Source organism: Oncorhynchus gorbuscha, linkage group LG19, assembly GCF_021184085.1.
Source record: "Oncorhynchus gorbuscha isolate QuinsamMale2020 ecotype Even-year linkage group LG19, OgorEven_v1.0, whole genome shotgun sequence".
Classification (NCBI taxonomy): Eukaryota; Metazoa; Chordata; class Actinopteri; order Salmoniformes; family Salmonidae; genus Oncorhynchus; species Oncorhynchus gorbuscha.
In genome coordinates, this window is record NC_060191.1 from 50,443,883 (window position 1) to 50,463,548 (window position 19,666).

The following is a 19,666-nucleotide window of genomic DNA, read 5'->3' on the forward strand; positions in this document are numbered from 1 at the left end:
AAAATTAATAATACGAGAAATGGCAGTGGAAATGCCTTTTTGAGCAAATATTGATATAATAACCATCATATTGAAGTAAACTTGGAGTCACACAATGATATGGTGTGTGGTCTTCCAATACAACACTGGAAACCATGTGGTTTAAACCTATTAGGCTACAGATTAAATAATTTACGATGAGCTTCACAGGGTGGTGAAAATGCACGATGACCTTGATGCTCCTTTCCAATAAATATTTCAGGTCTTATTATGGTGACAAGATGATCAATGCTAGACCGCTGTTTAATTAAATAAAATTATCGCTCTTATACATAACCTCATCAAGTAGACTATCCTACCTGCACAGTATACTCCTTCCTAATATTGATGGACATCCTTTTGGTGATGGACACTTGTTGATACACATGGGAAACTGTTGAGCGTGAAAAACCCATCAGAGTCGTAGTTTTTGACACAAACCGGTGTGCCTGGCACCTACTACCTACCTACTACTATATTTTGTCTTGCCCATTTACCCTCCGAATACACATTACACAATCCATGTATCATTGCTTAAAAATCCTTCTTTAACCTGTCTCCTCCCCTTCATCTACACTGATTGCAGGGGATTTAGCAAGTAACATCAATAAGGGATCATAGCTTTCACCTGGATTCGCCTGGTCTGTCTATGTCATGGAAAGAGCAGGTGTTCTTAATGTTTTGTATACTGTACATGCCTACTTTGATGTGAATTACATGCATGTCACTGGCTTTTTATCTATTTGACCACAAGAGGGACACCTCCTCCTATACTGTAGACAAACCACTGACAAAGTCACTGTTACTCACTGTTCGAAATACTCAACACCCACACATACTCTCAAAGGGACACTTATGCTTTCACTCTTATGCCCTCATTCTTTTCTGAGCCCTCCAGATGACCCTAATCATTGAGCTCAAATCTCTCCACTAAAAATCCCTATAGTCATTGGAAACAGTGCACAATTACTTTGCTGAGTTTAAATGATTATTTGCAACCTTTTAACATCCTCATTTCACTGAAGGGCCAGATGGGAGGAAGAACATCAACATCCTCTGAGGTAGGCCAGTTCTGGAGGAACACATTTACTAACATCAGAGGCATACTCTGTATGAGTGTCAGGTCTGTGTGTGAGTGCACAATTACTTTGCTGAGTTTAAATGATTATTTGCAACCTTTTAACATCCTCATTTCACTGAAGGGCCAGATGGGAGGAAGTGACACACGATGATGAGTCAGTGCCCAGTGGCAGGGACATCGAGTGGGGTAAGAGCGGTCATCAGAAGGGAGCATGTGCAGTGCATCATAACAAGCAGCCTGGGAACAAGGACATTAGCATGTTTACAGGTTTAACGGACTTTAACTATATAATCTGTATGAGAATAATTTCACATATATCTTACCCATATCACGTGACATCAAATCAAATTGTATTTGTCACATGCTTCGTAAACAGATGTAGACATATAGTGAAATGTTTACTTACGAGCCCTTCTCAACAATGTAGAGAAAAGTACAAAAATTATCCCCAAAAGATTGTACACGAGTACTAAATACACAATGAGTAACGATAACGTGGCTATATACTGTACATGGGGTAGCAGTAGCAAGTCGATATGGAGGGTTAAGAGGTAGTTGAGATATACAGTATATGTACATATAGGTAGGGATAAAGTGACTAGGCAACAGGTTAGATATTGCATATGGCAATATATGGCAGTTCTTAAAACATTTGATGAATAACTAGCTTTATCGGCTCTCTGCTTTTCAGGACTGTTCCTTGAATATTTACAATGTATTAATCTGAATGAGTTTCTATAATCAGGAAAGCACATCTACACACACTACATTACAAAGTGACTGTGACTGTCCAACAGTTCATTGCTGAATGACAGAACTATCTAGAGCAGAGTTTCCCAAACTCAGTCCTGGGGTCTCTCCTGGGTGCGTGTTTTGGTTTTTGCCCTAGCACTACACAGCTGATTCAAATATCCAAAACTTGATTTGAATCAGCTGTGTAGTGCTAGGGCAAAAAAACTAAACGTGCAGCTGGGGGGATGGGGAATCTGTTGCAACCCACTTCAATGTACTCAATGTATCTCATCCATTGTCTAGCTCTTTTGTTATTCAAGCCTTGGATAGATTAGCAGTGGAAGAAGAGATCCTCACTGAATGCTTCCCTCACCTGGCCGTCAGGTAACGGACCACACATTGAGGTGCAGTGTACAGTATACGCAGCTGGACAAGAATTAGTTACCATGCTGAGAAACAAAATGCACCTTGTTTTCACAGTAACCACATGCATGTCTGTAATCCGTTAAAAAACAACATTGATTGTCAGTGCACGTTTCCCTGCAAGGTCTAGAGTAGTATTTGTGGTGAGATCACATCCACTGGCCACAGTCTGTCCCCACAAATAATTTAGTTACTTGTCCTTCACTTGATCTTCCTCCTCTGTAGCCTTGCCTGCAATTGACCTCTATGCAGGACTAGTGTCTTCTGAACTAGGAAGGGTAACATACTGCCAATTGGTTGCAAAAGCATGACTAAGATTATATTACTGCTCAGTTGCAGAAATAAACTATACTCAGGTTATTAGGGTTCAACACAGTGTTCACACTTCAGTACTGAAGAGTACTCCAGAGAAGCACACATGCTACCACCGTGGTTAATTCATTTGCCAGCCAATACCGGTCTTGATCAGTCACTACATTATTCCTGTTTTGGGGTGTAGCAACCATACTGAAATCTAATGGCCAATAGCCCAAAGAATGTGTGGTGGGTTCAACCCCCCCCCATGTTTCGCAGCAATGGCTACACAGTCTGTATCGTCAAAGACATGGTTAAATTATCACTGCTGAAAGTGAACAGAAGACAAAAACAGTGACTTGATTAAACATTTTATTGACTAAATTAAAGTTCAACTTTACTGGGCACCTTTACCCCTTTAAAGGGATACTTTGGGATTTTGGCAATGAGGCCCTTCATTTAATTCCCTGGAGTCAGAACCCATGGATGTCATTTAGATGCGTTGAAGCAATGTTTGGAAGTACATAGTATTTACTAGCAACGTCCATTGATTGCACCAACACTAATTAGCATTTGCCAAACCATCTCCAACTTCCCTCATACTTGTTCAAAGGATTCCTTACAGTCGGCTGAGAAAGTAGATAAAGGGCCTCATTGCCAAAAACCCAATTATTCCTTCAGTGAAGTGCAGTTGTACTCCCATGCAGAGAGAAGAGGTATGTCTGTGGAAATCATATAGAAATGTGCATCAAACCATAGACAGACTTGAAACTACCAACAAAGCAGACAGTTAAGTCACTAAGATATGTATGTCTACAAAAGGACCTGAATGCCAACATTGAGTCCTTTGTTGCACAGCCAGAATAGGTTCAAGTATGGATGGTGTCCCTCCGCAAATGGAGCCTCCAAGCCACCATTCTAAAGACATCTGCATGTTAAACATAGGAACTAACACCCTCACTATGCCAAATGAGACATTACACCTATGAGATATGACTGGGAAATGGGCTCGATAAAAGCGATTGCAAATCTGGGAAGATGTGTCCAAATAGATTGTGCTAGTCTCACTTGTACCTTTGGCAAGATACAGGCATTACAAACTGCTGTAGTAGTTTAAGGTCTAGAGCAACTCAGCACATTCAAACAGTAGCACAGGAGTCACAAAGCAAAAAAGCTCTCTGGGGTAAAGCAGATGCACGACTACATTCTCTAGCTTTCCTTTATTATACAATCAAAGGCCACTGTTAAAGCATTTACAACTTAAGTATAACAAAATGTAGAACAGCATTAACAAAAATCTCTTCGTTGCATTTTATGGCAACTAGTGAAAGTAGTATTTGTACTGTAACATATACACATTACATATGGTACATCTTAGTCCATGCAGTTGCGCACAGCCAGTTGTGTATCATGGTATGTTTTCATTTTAATATTTGAAGTGTGTGGGAAGTTGTGACATCAGCCACCAGTGCATTACAGTCCAGGTTGGGAGGAGAGGCACTCCAGGCCTCACAGAACTCAGCCAGACTTGAAGAGGAGGATGGCCACCTGCCCCAAATAGAAGTAGATGAAATGCTTTGTCTCATGAGTGACGTAGCTGCCGAAGTTCCTCCCAACAATGCAATGCCATGTTGGGTTATATTTCTTGTCAAATTCCTATAGGGATTTATAAAAAAAACAAAAACAGGGCTTAAGTAATCCATGACTACACGAGGAAGAAAATGACCTCATGCAGCCCATGTCATATTTTAAACAGCTTGCACCATGGAAGACAATTGGAATACACAGGCCAAAGGCAGCAGGCCTGACTGGGTTGATTCTACAGTATTCACATCTCACCTTCTTTATGTAGGCCGCAATGTCCTTCTCTATATTGTACTTCTCCATGGCCTGGGTAGCACAGTCCACTGCATCCTGCTGCATGTCCTCTGACATGTCAGCATTCTTGATTACTGCCTTCCTGTCAGTCATGATGCCTGCAAACAAAAACAAAACGTCACAACTAACGTTGTCACTATAGACACAAAATTACAAGTCTAGTGAAGTGATAAGGCCTGAATTCACAGGAAACTCCTGCAACTATGGGGCGGCAAGTAGCCTAATGGGCAGAGCGAAAGGTTGCTGGATTGAGTCCCAGAGCTGACAAGGTAAAGATGTAATTCTGCCACTGAACAAGGCAGTTAACACACCGTTCCTAGACCGTCATTGTTAATAAGAACGTTCTTAACCGACTTGCCTAGTTAAATAAAAATGTTTGTTTTTTATTTAAAGATCGCTTGCCCTTTGATATTCACCGTTAAAACTAAGTCGTGTTTACTGTGAAAACCAAAGGACAAGCCAATTAAGTACTGATACAATGTGGCAAACTATTAATGTATACGAATGTACTGGGTTACTTTGTATTGCGACACAAGATTACGTTATGACAACGACCCTGTGTAGGTTAGGTACAATACGAATAGGCTACGGAGAAACTCGATACAGGTCGAATTAAATTACAAGGCAAAAATCACATGGCGACATTACATTAATACAATTTGGAAGTGGTCATCATTTGGATGATGCACAGTTCTAGTCTAGTGCAAACATCAATATACATTAGTTAGTCGTTAAATTTCTACACAAATCCTTTAGATTATGGACGATTGAACAGGTCTGAGGGAGATCTGATTCGTGCCAATACCCTGCAGGTGGTAGCGACTGCGCATTAGTTCATAGACTCATCTTTACGATTTAAATCAAAAATAGTAAAAGTACACTACCTTGAAGGAGAAACTTCGATTCAATATTTTAAAAAAACCTGAATCACCACCATCCATGCGAGTCAAGTGTGAGTGCGTGTAGGCTACTAAATAAACGTTGTCACTCACCTTGTGTAGATGAAGCTTCTTTCCACTTCGCGATCAGGTAACTCACCTTGATGGATATAAAGCTTTATTTACTTGCTAGATCGTGCTGCGACAAATTATTTTTATAAGCTTTAGTCAAAGCAAATGTGGGAAACTGCCCTGCAAAAATACCTCCCCCGCCCTACGCCACTTACACTGCGATTGGCTGCGCTGCCACCTCTTCTTGTGTTGCGAGCATTTTCTACCAGCTCCTCTCTGCCAGCATCTTATTTCATCCCACAATGCATCGTTGACACTACATGGTGAGGTGGGTAGATAAGACCCCCTGGCAAACTCAGGTGTACCGAGTATTTATGCTCAATGTGTAATCTTATTGTTTAGCAGCATCAATTAATGTATGCGTGATATCACATTATCTAGGCTATTACATTGTTGTCTTATCATAGAAATACAATCCATGTTTCTACTGGACTTTATATTGTCTGTGTGAGATGTACACTGAACAAAAATATAAACGCAGCATGTTAAGTAAGTGTTGGTACCATTTTTCATGAGCTGAAATAAAAAAGATCCCAGAAATGTTCAATACTCACAAAAAGCTTATTTCTCTCATTTGTTTACATCCCTAGTAGTGAGAATTTCTCCGCTGCCAAGATTATCCATCCATGTGACAGGTGTGGCATTTCAATAAGTTTTTAAACAGCATGATCATTACACAGGTACACCTTGTGATGGGGACAACAAAAGGCCACTCTAAAATGTGCAGTTTTGTCACAACACAATGCCACAGACATCTCAAGTTTTTCAAGGAGCATGCAATTGGCATGCTGACTGCAGTAATGTCCACCAGAGCTATTGCAAGAGAATGTAATATTAATTTGTTTTAGAGAATTTGGCAGTACTTCCAACCAGCCTCATAACCGCAGACCATGTGTATGGCGTTGTGTGGACGAGCGGTTTGATGACACCAACGTTGTGAACAGAGTTCCCCATGGAGTTGTGGTATGGGCAGACATAAGCTATGGACAACACAATTACATTTTATTGATGGCAATTTGTATGCACAGAGATAGTGACAAGATCCTGAGACCCATTGTCATACCATGCATCCATCGCCATCACCTCATGTTTCAGCATGACAATGCACAACCCCATGTTTTAAGGATCTGTACACAATTCCTGAAAGTTGGAAATGTTTTGGTTCTTCCATAGTCTGCATACTCAACAGACATCAAGCATGTTTGGGATGCTCTGTGTTGACGTTTATGACAGTATTCCAGTTTCCCGCCAATATCCAGCAATTTCGCAGCCATTGAAGAGTGGAACAACATTCCACAGGCCACAATCAACAGCCGGATCAACTCTATTTTTTATTTTTATTAACCTTTATTTAACTAGTAGGCAAGTCAGTTAAGAAAACATTCTTATTTACAATGACGGCCTATAATGGCCTAACCCGGAGAACACTGGGTCAATTGTGCGCCGTCCTATGGGACTCCCAATCACAGCCGGTTACAATACCGTGTCTGTGGTGACACCTCAAGTACTGAGATGCAGTGCCTTAGACCGCTGCGCCACTCAGGATCCCAGAGACTGACTGGTTTTCTGATCCATGCCCATACTTTTCACGTAAGCACATTTGCTTGAAATGAAATTTTCCTGAATATTTTACATTTCCTCACTAATGCATACAACTCATAAACAGGTAGTTTTATCACTTATTGACAAGTTTATATTCAGTTATTTCATGCAACCCATGAGGTCAGTTTCCTGATTAAGCCTAGTCCTGGTCTAAAAGATGTGGTCAATTCAGAATCTCCATTGAAATATACTGAACAAAAATGTGAACACATGCAACAATTGCTAAGATTTTACTGAGTTCATAATGAAATCAGTCAATTTAAATGAATTCATTAGGCCCTAATCTATGTATTTCACATGACTGATAATACAGACACGCATATGTTGGTCACAGATACCTTAAAAGGTAGGGCTGTGGATCAAAAAGTCCATATCTGGTGACCACCATTTGCCTCATGCAGCGCAACATTTCCTTTGCATAGAATTGATCAGGCTGCTGATAGTGGCGTGTGGAATGTTCTCCCACTCCTCTTCAGAGGCTGTGCGAAGTTGATGGATATTGGCGGGAACTGGAACACGCTCTCATATACCTCAATCCAGAGCATGCCAAATATGCTCAGTGACATGTCTGGTGAGTATGCAGGCCATGGGATAACTGGGACATTTAACTTCCAGGAATTGTGTGAAGATCCTTGCGACATGGGGCAGTGCATATTTATGCTGAAACATGAGGTGATGGCGGCGGATGAACGGCACAATGGGCTTCAGGATCTAGTCACGGCATCTCTGTTCATTTTCCGTAGCCTATGCCTACCCACACTATAACCCCATGGTCAACACGGGGCAAGCTGTTCACAACGTTGACATGAGCAAACTGCTCGCCCACTCGACGCCATACACAAGGCAGGTTCGATGTAGTGACAGATTCTCTAAAACACGGAAGGCAGTTTATGGTAGAGAAATTAACATTACATTCTTTGGCACGCTCCTCCAAAACTTGAGACATCTGTGGCATTGTGTTGTGACAAAACTGCACATTTTAGAGTGGCCTTTTATTGTCCCCCAGCATACAGTGCAGCTGCGTGATCATGCAGTTTAAATCAGCTTCTTGATATGCCACATCTTTCAGATGGATGATCTTGGCAAATGAGAAATGCTAACAGGGATGTAAATACATTTGTGCACAACATTTAGGAGAAATAGACTTTTTGTGTATATGTAACATTTCTGGGATCTTCATGAAACCAACACTTCACATGTTGCGTTTTTTACTTTCTTTCAGTGTAACTTTAGTCCAGGACTAAGATTAATCTGTGTCCGGGACACCGCCCCATGATGTATAATGTAATACATTAGAGTAGATGGTCTACTGGGATATTCTACAATTTGTCCTCTTATTAAATCATAGGGCCATTAAGTTCATATTTTACATTAATTCAAAAGAAAAACAAACTAAAAAACAGGTACGTCTTTTCAGGATTTTATTGAAAATGCTAAACTAAAAGAGTAAATTAAATTTAAGAAAGACAGACTAACTATACTAAATATAATCCCCAACCATCACAAATTTTAATCCCTTATTTACCAGACTCCTACGTCTCCTTCCATTCTTTGATCCAACTTCCTGGTCCACAGTTTCCTTTTCTTACTCCAAAAACGTAAATAATCCTTATCCATATCCTTTGACTGTGCATATTTACCGCTCAAAAATGGAAATAAACTGGGCCATTCAAAACGTTGCATCTAGGATTCCTTAATTAGTTCAATTGATTTGATTCCTGGAAAATGGATCCCGCTCCAAGCATCCATTCTTGCCTATCCCTTCCCTAAACGCTCCTCTGATCCGGCTCCAAGCATCCATCCTTGCCTATCCCTTCCCTAAATGCTCCTCTGATCCGGCTCCAAGGATTGGGATCCACTGAGCCACTCCTCCAATCAAAACCTTGAAATACCAGGAAAAAAAAAATCAGAGGGAAACCATTAGAATCATGTCTGATTTGGGCCCAGCCCACTTCTTATTTTGTGCACTCATGACATGTCACTACTAAAGATCAATTTGAAAATGTCAGTGAGCACCCAAACCATCAAATTCATACTTTAGAAAATGTCTAATATGTTTCAATGTTTAAGCTGAAACAAGCCCAGAGCCCCTGTCTAATATTAAAACAGCATCTATATATAAAAAAAAAAATAGATATGGTTCTTATGTAGCATTAAAGTTAAAAAGGTACATTAAGGACCTTTGTCCTGGCACAAAACCAAAGACATACACTGTTTCAGTGCTAAAAAGGTTGCCAAACAATAGATAGGGCAGGTATATATATATATATGATATATAAAATTGTGCTACATTCAAGAAACAATCATGCATCCTGTAGCAACGACTTTATCAATAGATGCAAATAATCAATACTAAAGCATACCATTGCCTCGACCTGACTCCTCTTAAGATGTCCTATCCTGATCAAACAAATGAAATGTGCTCCACAACTTTTATTCCAAATCACTCTTTAATCCTTATCTTCAGATGTCTAAAGGAAGACACAAGGGTAAAATACAGTTTAGCAATGAGACTCCCGCCATCTCATGAAAAAGTACATACATTTTCCAACACTTACAAAAACATTGAACTTGTTAAGATCAACATTTTTGAAGTTCAGAGCAATAGGGTTTCAAATGTTGCAACATTTTTGGAGGAAAGACAACAGGTCAATTAAAATGAATTGAGAAAGGAGATCAAAACAAAAGGACTAAAGTAGGGAGGGTTAGGGAGGAAAGGTGACAGGAGGGGATACACCTACATACCAAGACCTTCCACTAGGACATCAGGAGATGGAATGCAAAAATTAAAATCTATAGTTGACTTCTGAAAAACTCAAAAGGAGGTAAAAACAAGTGGAAAGAGGAACTGCTAACAGGGGATCCACCAAAATGGCAACAGAGTTTAGGAACGGGAGCGAGAGCGGCTATGGCGTGGAGAGTAGCGAGGAGATCCTCTGCCACCACGGGTACCACCACCGCGAGAGTTGCTGCGGCTGCGACTGGCTGCGCTGCGGCTCCTGCTTCGACTGCGGCTCCTGGAACGGGATCTTCCATAGCTCGGGCTGCGGGGACCATCTACTTTCACGCGAACGTATGCGGTCTCTCCCTGGTAGACACACAAAAAGAACTAGACGTTGAAACAAAAAGCATTTCCACCTCAAACGGTTCCTTCCATTGCATCAAAACAAGCCTTAAGTTCTTGAAAGGCTGCACAAGTAGTCACTGAAAATGGGGAGAGGTTGAGGGGAAAAATTCAATGGTGTTGGTAGTCACTTTACTTACCTTTAACGAAAATATCCTATCCTTATAATCAAATCCAATAAAACCTAAAAGCATACCTCGTGTGATCGGAATTTGGTGTTATCCAGCTTTCGAACAGCGTAGGTCATGTCTTCTTTGCGCACAAACTCCACAACCCCAGTTCCATCTCTGAAAACATCAGCATAACATACATCCCCAGCCTCACGCATGTGATCCTTGAGGTCCTGCCAGCTGCCACTCTGGGGAAGCCCTTTGAAGAGAAGAGCAAATAAATTAGATGTTTTACTCAAAGTGATTACTTTCAACACTTTACTGAAATGGTACAAACTTTCTCCATAGGTCTGTGGCATAGCAATATAATTCAGAATGTGCACAGACCAACTAAACCAGGCTGGTTCTACACAACCAGAAACAATGAACTAATGTGGAAGGAATGGATATCACTATTTAACCGACCAAAAAAGACCAGTGCTTCTGTCTGGTGAAAAAGGAACTAGCCAATTAGACAGTAGGCTCTGCAGAGTCCCCAACAACTGGATGTTCTGGTTTTCAGGGGAAATGGAAAGAGCACCTGTGACACAACTTCTGCTTTTGGAAGTTAAGGCGACACTCCATCTTGACCACTTCTCCACATTTACTGGATTGGTGGAACAGTGCAGAAGAGAACCTCCCGACAGTTTATTTTCCTTCTTGTCAAGAGCGGAGGTGCGTTCAGTACGCTTCAATGCTTGCTACATTCTTGAACAGACTGAGGTTTGCTGGGTATGGTGAGTTTTAAAAGGCAGTGGCCATGTCGACAGCATTCCCCAAACCTTGACAGTTTTTCTACTGGCCGTTCAGTACAGCAGGGGACCTAGTTTCAGGTGGTTCTTTTACACCTGCTACATTACAGTAGGTTAATCTGGCAGTAACACAGGGAGTCTGTTAGTTAAATAGAGAAGACCACCAGCACAGTGTCATTGAAACATTAAAGACTGGTAAATTACCAATTGCACAGTGCGGTAGTGCAACCAATGATGTATATAAACCCAACCCACATTACACTAGGGTGTTAAGTGACAAAACAAACAATGGACGAGGTGAGAATTCTACAAAACTGCAATAAATCAAATACATTGTCACTCATTTCAATAATGTGGTCATCAAAATATAGAAATAATTTGAAAACATGAGTGTGAAAGTTGTTAACCATGTGGAAGTTGATATTTACATGATGAGCCCACATGTCAAGTAAGTGCTGTGCGTTCACTTAGAACGTTCAATTCTGTGGGACAGCATAAAAAAAAAAATGGAACTCAATCTGAGCATTCATATTTGCTCTTTGCGATGGGTATTCCTCACTACCAGAGTAAGATTGATGTGACATTGTATTGCCAACAAGTATGGGAATGTCCTGAGGGTGTTTTACAGTCAGACGTCCTTGGACTGCAATTTAAGGTTAAACGTTTTTCCTTCCTCTTCAGTCATTCCACAATGGTCTCCGACTAGACTTAACATAGTGAATGTAAATCCAGGACACTCAAATTAGTATGATATGTTACATTTGTTTCTTAAGGCATAACAGAAAGGAGGGTGGTTGGTTAGGGTGGATGGATGGGCGTATAACATGAACATCTAGCAACCCAAAGGTTGCATTTTCAAATCTCATCAAGGACAACTTTAGCAACTAGTTACTTTATAACGATACTGAACAAAAATAAACACAACATGCAGTGTTGGTCCCATGTTTCATGACCTGAAATAAAAAATCCCAGAAATGTTCCATATGAACAAAAAGCTAATTTCTCTCAAATTGTGCACAAATGTGTTTAGATCCCTGTTAATGAGCATTTCTCCTTTGCCAAGATAATCCATCCACCTGACAGGTGTGGCATATCAACAAGCGGATTCAACAGCATGGTCATTACACAGGTGCACCTTGTGCCATGGGACAATAAAAGGCCACTAAAATGTAGTTGTCACACAACGCCACAGATGTCTCATGTTGAGGAAGTGTGCAATTGGCATGCTGAATGCAGGAATGTCCACCAGAGCTGTTGCCAGATAATTTAATGTTCATTTCTATACCATAAGCCACCAACATTGTTTTAGAGAATTTGGCAGTACGTTCAACCGAACTAACCATGGCAGACCACCTGGAAACAAGCTAGCCCAGGACCTCCACATCCGGAAGCATCTGAGATCAGCCACCGTCCTCTGATGAAACTGAAGAGTACATGTGTCTGTAATAAAGCCCTTTTATAGGGGAAAATCTCATTTGGAGTGGGTGGGCCTCCCAGGCCCAGCCATGGCTGTGTCTTTGCCCAATAATGTGAAATCAATAGATTAGGGCCTAATTTATTTATTGAAATTGACTTATTTTCTGATACGAACTGTACCTTAGTAAAATCATAGAAGTTGCATTTATATATTTCTTCAGTACACTTAGCATGTTAACTAACCTTTACCTTAACCCCTTGAGCTAGCTAACGTTAGTCACCTAGTCAATGTTAGCAACAACTAATTGGAAGTCTTAAGATATCATACATGCAGCAAATTCTTAACATATTGTACATTTTGCAAAGTCTCAACACTCACGAATTGCAATTCGTAACATACAGAACCCGTCAAAAGTATGGATACACCTACTCATTTACGGGTTTCTTTATTTTTTTTACTAAACTCAGCAAAAAAGGAAACGTCCTGTGTCAACTGCATTTATTTTCAGAAAACTTAACATGTGTAAATATTTGTTTGAACATAAGATTCAACAACTGAGACATAAACTGAACAAGTTCCATAGACATGTGACTAACAGAAATGGCCCTAGCCCTCTGATCCAACAGGTCCCAGGCGTGCTCAAGGGATCGAGATCTGGGCTCTTGGCTGGCCATGGCAGAAAACCGACATTCCTGTCTTGCAGGAAATCGGGAAATCGCACACGGAACAAGCAGTATGGCTGGTGGCATTGTCATGCAGGAGGGTCATGTCAGGATGAGCCAACCGGAAGGGCACCACATGAGTGAGGAGGTCTTCCCTGTAACACACAGTGTTGAGATTGCCTGCAATGAAAACAAGCGCAGTCCGATGATGCTGTGACACACTACACCAGACCCTCCAACTTCATCCCGCTACAGAGAACAGGGCTTGGTGTAACGCTCATTCCTTCGACAATAAATGCAAATCCGACCCTCACCCCCGATGAGACAAAACCGTGGCTCGTCAGTGAAGAGCACTCTTTGCCAGTCCTGTCTGATCCAGCAGCGATGGGTTTGTGTCCATAAGCGACGTTGTTGCCGGTGATGTAAGGCAGGTCCTCACCAGACAACAGGCCTACAAGCCCTCAGTCCAGCCTCTCTCAGCACTGATGGAGGGATTGTGTGTTCCTGGTGTAACTCGGGCAGTTATTGCCATCCTGTACCTGTGTGATGTTTGGATGTACCGATCCTGTGCAGGTGTTGTTACATGTAGTCTGCCACTGCGAGGATGATCAGCTGTCCGTCCTGTCTCCCTGTAGCGCTGTCTTAGGCGTATCACAGTAAGGACATTGCAATTTATTGCCCTGGTCACATCTGCAGTCCTCATGCCCCCTTGTAGCATGCCTAAGACATGTTCATGCAGATGAGCAGGAACCCTGGGCATCTTTCTTTTGGTGTTTTTCAGTAGATAGGCCTCTTTAGTGTCCTAAGTTTTCATAACTGTGACCTTAATTGCCTACCACCTGTAAGCGGGTATTGTCTTAATGACCGTTCTACAGCTGCATGTTCATTAATTGTTTATGGTTCACTGAACAAGCATGGGAAACAGTGTTTAAACCCTTTACAATGGGGGGGGGGCTTCTGTGAAGTTATTTGGATTTTTACAAATGATCTTTGAAAGACAGGGCCCTGAAAAAGGGAAGTTTATTTTTTTTGCTGAGTTTATTTTCTACATTGTAGAATAATAGAGATATCAAAACTATGAAATAACACATATGGAATCATGTAGTAATCAAAACTGTGTTAAACAAATCAATATATTTCATATTCTTCAAAGTAGCCACCCTTTGCCTTGATGACAGCTCTGCACACTTTGCATTCTCTCAACCAGCTTCACCTGGAAGGAGTTCCCACATATGACGAGTACTTGTTGGCTACTTTCCCTTCACTCTGCTGTCCAATTGGGTTAAGGTTGGGTGATTGTGTAGGCCAGGTCACCTGATGCTGCACTCCATCACTCTCCTTCTTGGTCAAATAGCCCTTACACAGCATGGAGGTGTGTGTTTTGGGTCATTGTCCAGTTGAAAAACAAATGATACTGGGACTAACTGCAAACTAGATGGAGCTCATCTGTTCACCTACTCTGCGCCTCACAGACAAGGCGGTTGGAACCAAAAATATTACAATTGGACAGATTTCTCTAAAGTCCATTGCTTGCGTTTCTTGGCACAAGCAATTCTTATCGTTGTCGTTTAGTAGTGGTTTCTTTGCAGCAATTCGACAATGAAGGCCTGATTCTCGCAGTCTCCTCTGAACAGTTGAGACGTGCGTTACTTGAACTCTGAAGAATTTATGTCGAATGCAATCTGAGGTGCAGTTAATTTCAGATTTCCGAAGCTGATAACTAATGAACTTATCCTCTGCAGCAGAGGTACCTTTGGGTCTTACTTTCCTGTGGCAGTCCTCATGAGCCAGTTTCATCATAGCGCTTGATGTTTTTTGCGACTGCACCTGAAGCTTTTCGGTATTGACTGGCCTTCATGTCTTCAATAGTGATGGGACTGTCGTATCTCTTTGCTTATTTGAGCCCATCTTGCCACAATATGGACTTGGTCTTTTACCAAATAGGGCTATCTTCTCTATAACAACTACAAGTCTAAAAATTAATCGGCCTTACCGATTTAATTATGGCCAATTTCAAGTTTATAATGTTTTTTTTTTAAAAATAGGTCATCTGCATTTTTGGACGCCGATTACATTGCATTCCACGAGGAAACTGCCTGGCAGGCTGACTACTTGTTACGCGAGTGTAGCAAGGAGCCAAGGTAGTTGCTAGCTAGCATTAAACTTATCTTATAAAAAACTTCTTCACACAATCACTAATTAACCTAGTAATATCATCAACCATGTGTAGTTAACTAGCTTGTCCTGCGTTGCATATAATCAATGTGATGCCTGTTAATTTATCACCGAGTCACAGCTTACTTCGCCAAACGAAGTCAGGGTATATGCAACAGCTTGGGCCGCCTGGCTCGTTCCAAACTAATTTGCCAGAATTTTACATAATTATGACATAACATTGAAGGTTGTGCAATGTAACAGCAATATTTAGACTGGTTCCATATTTCACTGAAAGAATAAACATAGTTTTCGAAATGATAGTTTCCATATTAATGACCATTGGCTCGTATTTGTGTTTGTTATATTATAATTAAGTCTATGATTTGATATTTGATAGAGCAGTCTGAGCGGTGGTAGGCAGCAGCAGGCTCGTAAGCATTCATTCAAACTTGACGGTGTTTGACAGCAGCTCTTAGCAATGCTTGATTACAGCACCGTTTATGACTTCAAGCCTATCAACTCCTGAGATTAGGCTGGCAATACTAAAGTGCCTATTAGAACATCCAATAGTCAAAGGTATATGATATACAAATGGTAGAGAGAGAAATAGTCGACGCATCATAATACCTATAATAACAGCAACCTAACATTTCTTTACTGGGAATATTGAAAAACCAGCTTTCATATGTTCTGAGCAAGGAACTTAAACGTTAAGCTTTTTATTTAATTTTTACATGGCACATATTGCACTTGTACATTCTCCAATACTGTTTTTGCATTATTTAAACCAAATTGAGCACGTTTCATTATTTATTTGAGCCGAAATAAATAAAATTGATGTATTATATTAAGTTAAAATAAAAGTGTTCACTCAGTGTGGTTGTAATTGTCATTATTTGAAATATATAAAAAAAATGCCTGATTAAATCGGTAGCAGCTTTCTTTTGAGCCATCCAATAAAATCGGTATCGGCGTTGAAAAATCATAATCGGTCGACCTCTAATACCAACCCTACCATGTCACAACACAACTGATTGGCTCAAACACATTGAGGAAAGAAATTCCACAAATTAACATTTAAAAAGGCACACCTGTTAATTGAAATCCAATCCAGGTGACTATATCATGAAGAGATTGCCAATTGTGTGCAAAGTTGTCATCAAGGCAAAAGGTGGCTACTTTATAGAATATAAAATATATTTTTATTTGTTTAACACTTTTTTGGTTACTACTATCTGTGTTATTTAATAGTTTATGTCTTCACTATTATTCCACAATGTAGAAAATAGTCAAAATAAAGGAAACCCATTGAATTAATAGGTGTCCAAACTTTTGACTGGTACTGTATGTTAACAACATGTCCACCTTATTTTAAATGAATGGGCCTAGCATCCTGTTTTTTAATTTAATTTAATTCCATATAGTAATTTGCGTAATAGGTACCTATTTTGCACAAAGTCGTATTAAAAGTTGATTCTAATATATGAAATTGGTGCAAACGTACTTTTACACAAAGCACAAAGATTTGTTAATATGACCACCCTACCTGAACTTGGTCTTAAATTACTGTAATTGTGTACGGACTCATTTGCATAATATCAGTTTTTAATTTCATACATTTTACATGTATTTGAATCAACTCTGATTTATTGATTTAACCCTTATTTAACTTGGCAAGTTAAATTCTTATTTACAATGACAGCCTACACTGGCCAAACCCGACGACGCTGGGCCAATTCGGAGTCCTATAGGGCGGCGCACAATCACGGCCTGTTGTGATACTGCCTGGATTCAAACCATGGTGTCTGTGGTGACACCTCAAGCAATGAGGTGCAGTGGCTTAGACCACTGCAACACTCGCTACTGAAAATTACATTACATTTGGTCACCCTACCTTGAAATATTGGGCAAAACCTGTTGAAATATAGACTACATACAGATGGATTTGAGGCCATTATTGGTTTGGGATTAACAATGACCAGTCCACAACCTTTTTCCAATCACTTGTAAATGAGATCTCAGCAATTGTAAATCCCTAACCTCATAAAAGGGTTCCTGAGAAGCATGTCTATAAAATTGAGTACAAAGTATAATACCAAAAGCAGTTTCATTTTGACCCTAGTTACATGACTCACCTGAGACAATGACCCTATACTCGGAGCGTCTGGATGGCGGCCCGTATCTGCCTCTTGGAGCGCCACCAACCCCCCCGCCACCACCGCCGCCACCACCACCACCAAAGCCGCCTCTCCCCCCACCCCTTCCGCTCCGAGGGAATTCAACTCGCAGCCGATAACCGTCGTAGTCATAGCCGTCTCGTCCGTACACTGCATCGTCTGCGTCCCTGAAAAAGTGATAATATAAAAGTATTGCTAAACAATCGTCCACACAATACTCTGCGGTGTGCCTCATTAGCATATTATGTTACCAGTAGTTAACCGGCCCAACTTAACTCCACGATTTACGATTATAAATCTTGGGAGTTTGGTCGGCTAGCCACAAACAAAGACACCTTCACAACATGTAAATGCCGAAACAGAAGCAACTAACTATCAGGCCAATTGATGTTTCTGTACATTCCTAAAACGAAAATAGATAGTTACGGTAGAAACATGTGCAGAGAAGATTCACGTTGTCGCATGAGCAGATAACGTTAGAGCAGTGCACGAGTTGCTAACAAGCTAGCCTTTAACGTTAGCTACCTGGGATCTTCAAATTCGATGAAGGCAAAGGGAGGTCCCCCTCTCCGATTTTTCAAATCGATGTCTCGAATAGCTCCGTATTTGTAGAACACGTCCTCGACATCTTTAGTGCGAATATCAGGAGGTAGATTTCCGACATAAATTCGACAATCGTTATTTCCTGCTGGGCCTCGCACGACGCCTCCCGACATGTTAGCTAGCAAGCTAACGTTAGCTAGTTTATTTTAGCGGTAGGTTGAAATAAAAAGCGATTTCGCAAGACGGTATTCAATTATCACCGCCGATTAGAAATTCATTTGAGTATAGTACACAAACACTGCTGAAAACACGAAATAAGGTATCACTCGCGCTTAAAGTTATGTACTAAATAGCTACACTTTCTCCCCGTTCAGAATCGCGCTTCTCCGCGAGGGCATTCATGAACACCAGAAATGTGCTCAGTAGAGAACTAGAAATGGCTACGTCCGCCAAATAAAATAGTCCACGGTAATACAATCTGTAAAAGAGACCTGGATCTCAGTATGCCTCCCTTATAGAATACATGTCAAATAAATTAACGCAGGTGTGTGATATTGGTATGATTACGCGAATAATTTCAGGTGAGCAGATTCTTAGATTATGATTGTTTGGCCATTTTCATCTTGCAATTTTAAATTATCATTATTTATCATTTGGCCTTATGAGTAGTGTCCAGCAACCTATTATTATAGGTAGACGGCCGACACCAATAATAGTGACTTCACAAGTGAGTGGGCATCTAAAGTATACAGACACTACATTGATTATGAATTAGGACCTTGGAGCCTAATATACTATATCAATAACCTCTCCATCAACGTGATCAAGACAAAGGACATGATCGGGACTACAGGAAAAGGAGGGCCCAAGCATGCTCCCATTGTCATTGATGGAGGCTGTAGTGGAGCAGATTGAGAGCTTCAAGGTCTTTGGTGTCCACATCACCTACTATCATGGTCCAAACATACCAAGACAGTCGTGAAGAGGGCACGACAACGCCAATTCCCCCTAAGGAGACTGAAAAGTTTTGACATGGGTCCTCTGATCCTCAAAAAGTTATACAGCTGCACCATCGAGAGCATCCTGACTGGTTGCATCACCTCCTGGTAAGGCAACTGCTCACATTCCGACCTCAAGGGGCTACGGGCCAGTACATCACGGCAAGCGGTACTGGAGTGCCAAGTCTAGGTCCAAAAGGCTTCTTAACAGCTTCTACCCCCAAGCTATAAGACTGCTGAACAGCTAATCAAATGGCTACTCTGACTATTTTCTTTGACCCACCTCACTTTTTTACACCGCTGCTACTCACTGTTTTTATCTATGCATAGTCACTTTACCTACTGTACATGTACATATTACCTTAATTACATCGACAAACCTGTACCTCCACACATTGACTTGGTACCGGTACCTAATGTATATAGCCTCATTATTGTTATTTTATTGTTTCTCTTTTCTTTTTTTTGTTACTTTAGTTTATTTAGTAACATTTTTCTTAACTCTTATTTTTCTTAAAATTGCATTATTGGTTAAGGTCTTGTAAGTAAGCATTCACAGTAAGGGCTACACCGAAAACGTGGATGCCGATTAAGAGCCCCCCGCACTTCTCTAATTCAGAGGGCTTGGGTTAAATGCAGAAGACACATT

At 40.8% G+C, this 19,666-nt stretch overlaps 2 protein-coding genes across 3 annotated transcripts; both read right to left on the bottom strand.

The window, feature by feature from the left end:
• Positions 1 to 3,749: 3,749 nt before the first annotated feature.
• Positions 3,750 to 8,699, bottom strand: LOC124005164 (dynein light chain 2, cytoplasmic). 2 transcript variants are annotated; one of them, XM_046314156.1, is made up of 4 exons: positions 8,564 to 8,699; positions 5,419 to 5,464; positions 4,388 to 4,524; positions 3,750 to 4,204 (listed from the first exon to the last, which is right to left on the bottom strand). In XM_046314156.1, the coding sequence occupies exons 3-4, from the start codon at positions 4,517 to 4,519 to the stop codon at positions 4,067 to 4,069; spliced, it is 270 nt and encodes an 89-aa protein (XP_046170112.1). In that variant the 5' UTR covers positions 4,520 to 4,524; positions 5,419 to 5,464; positions 8,564 to 8,699; the 3' UTR covers positions 3,750 to 4,066. The 2 variants fall into 2 exon arrangements, with proteins under 2 accessions (XP_046170112.1, XP_046170113.1); XM_046314157.1 differs by lacking the exon at positions 8,564 to 8,699 and adding an exon at positions 5,592 to 5,664.
• LOC124005163 (serine/arginine-rich splicing factor 1B-like) lies at positions 8,446 to 18,481 on the bottom strand. Its single transcript, XM_046314155.1, has 5 exons — positions 18,002 to 18,481; positions 17,435 to 17,643; positions 10,359 to 10,531; positions 9,402 to 10,126; positions 8,446 to 8,920 (listed from the first exon to the last, which is right to left on the bottom strand). Exons 1-4 carry the CDS (start codon positions 18,190 to 18,192, stop codon positions 9,923 to 9,925), a joined length of 777 nt encoding a protein of 258 aa, XP_046170111.1. The 5' UTR covers positions 18,193 to 18,481; the 3' UTR covers positions 8,446 to 8,920; positions 9,402 to 9,922.
• Positions 18,482 to 19,666: the final 1,185 nt, after the last annotated feature.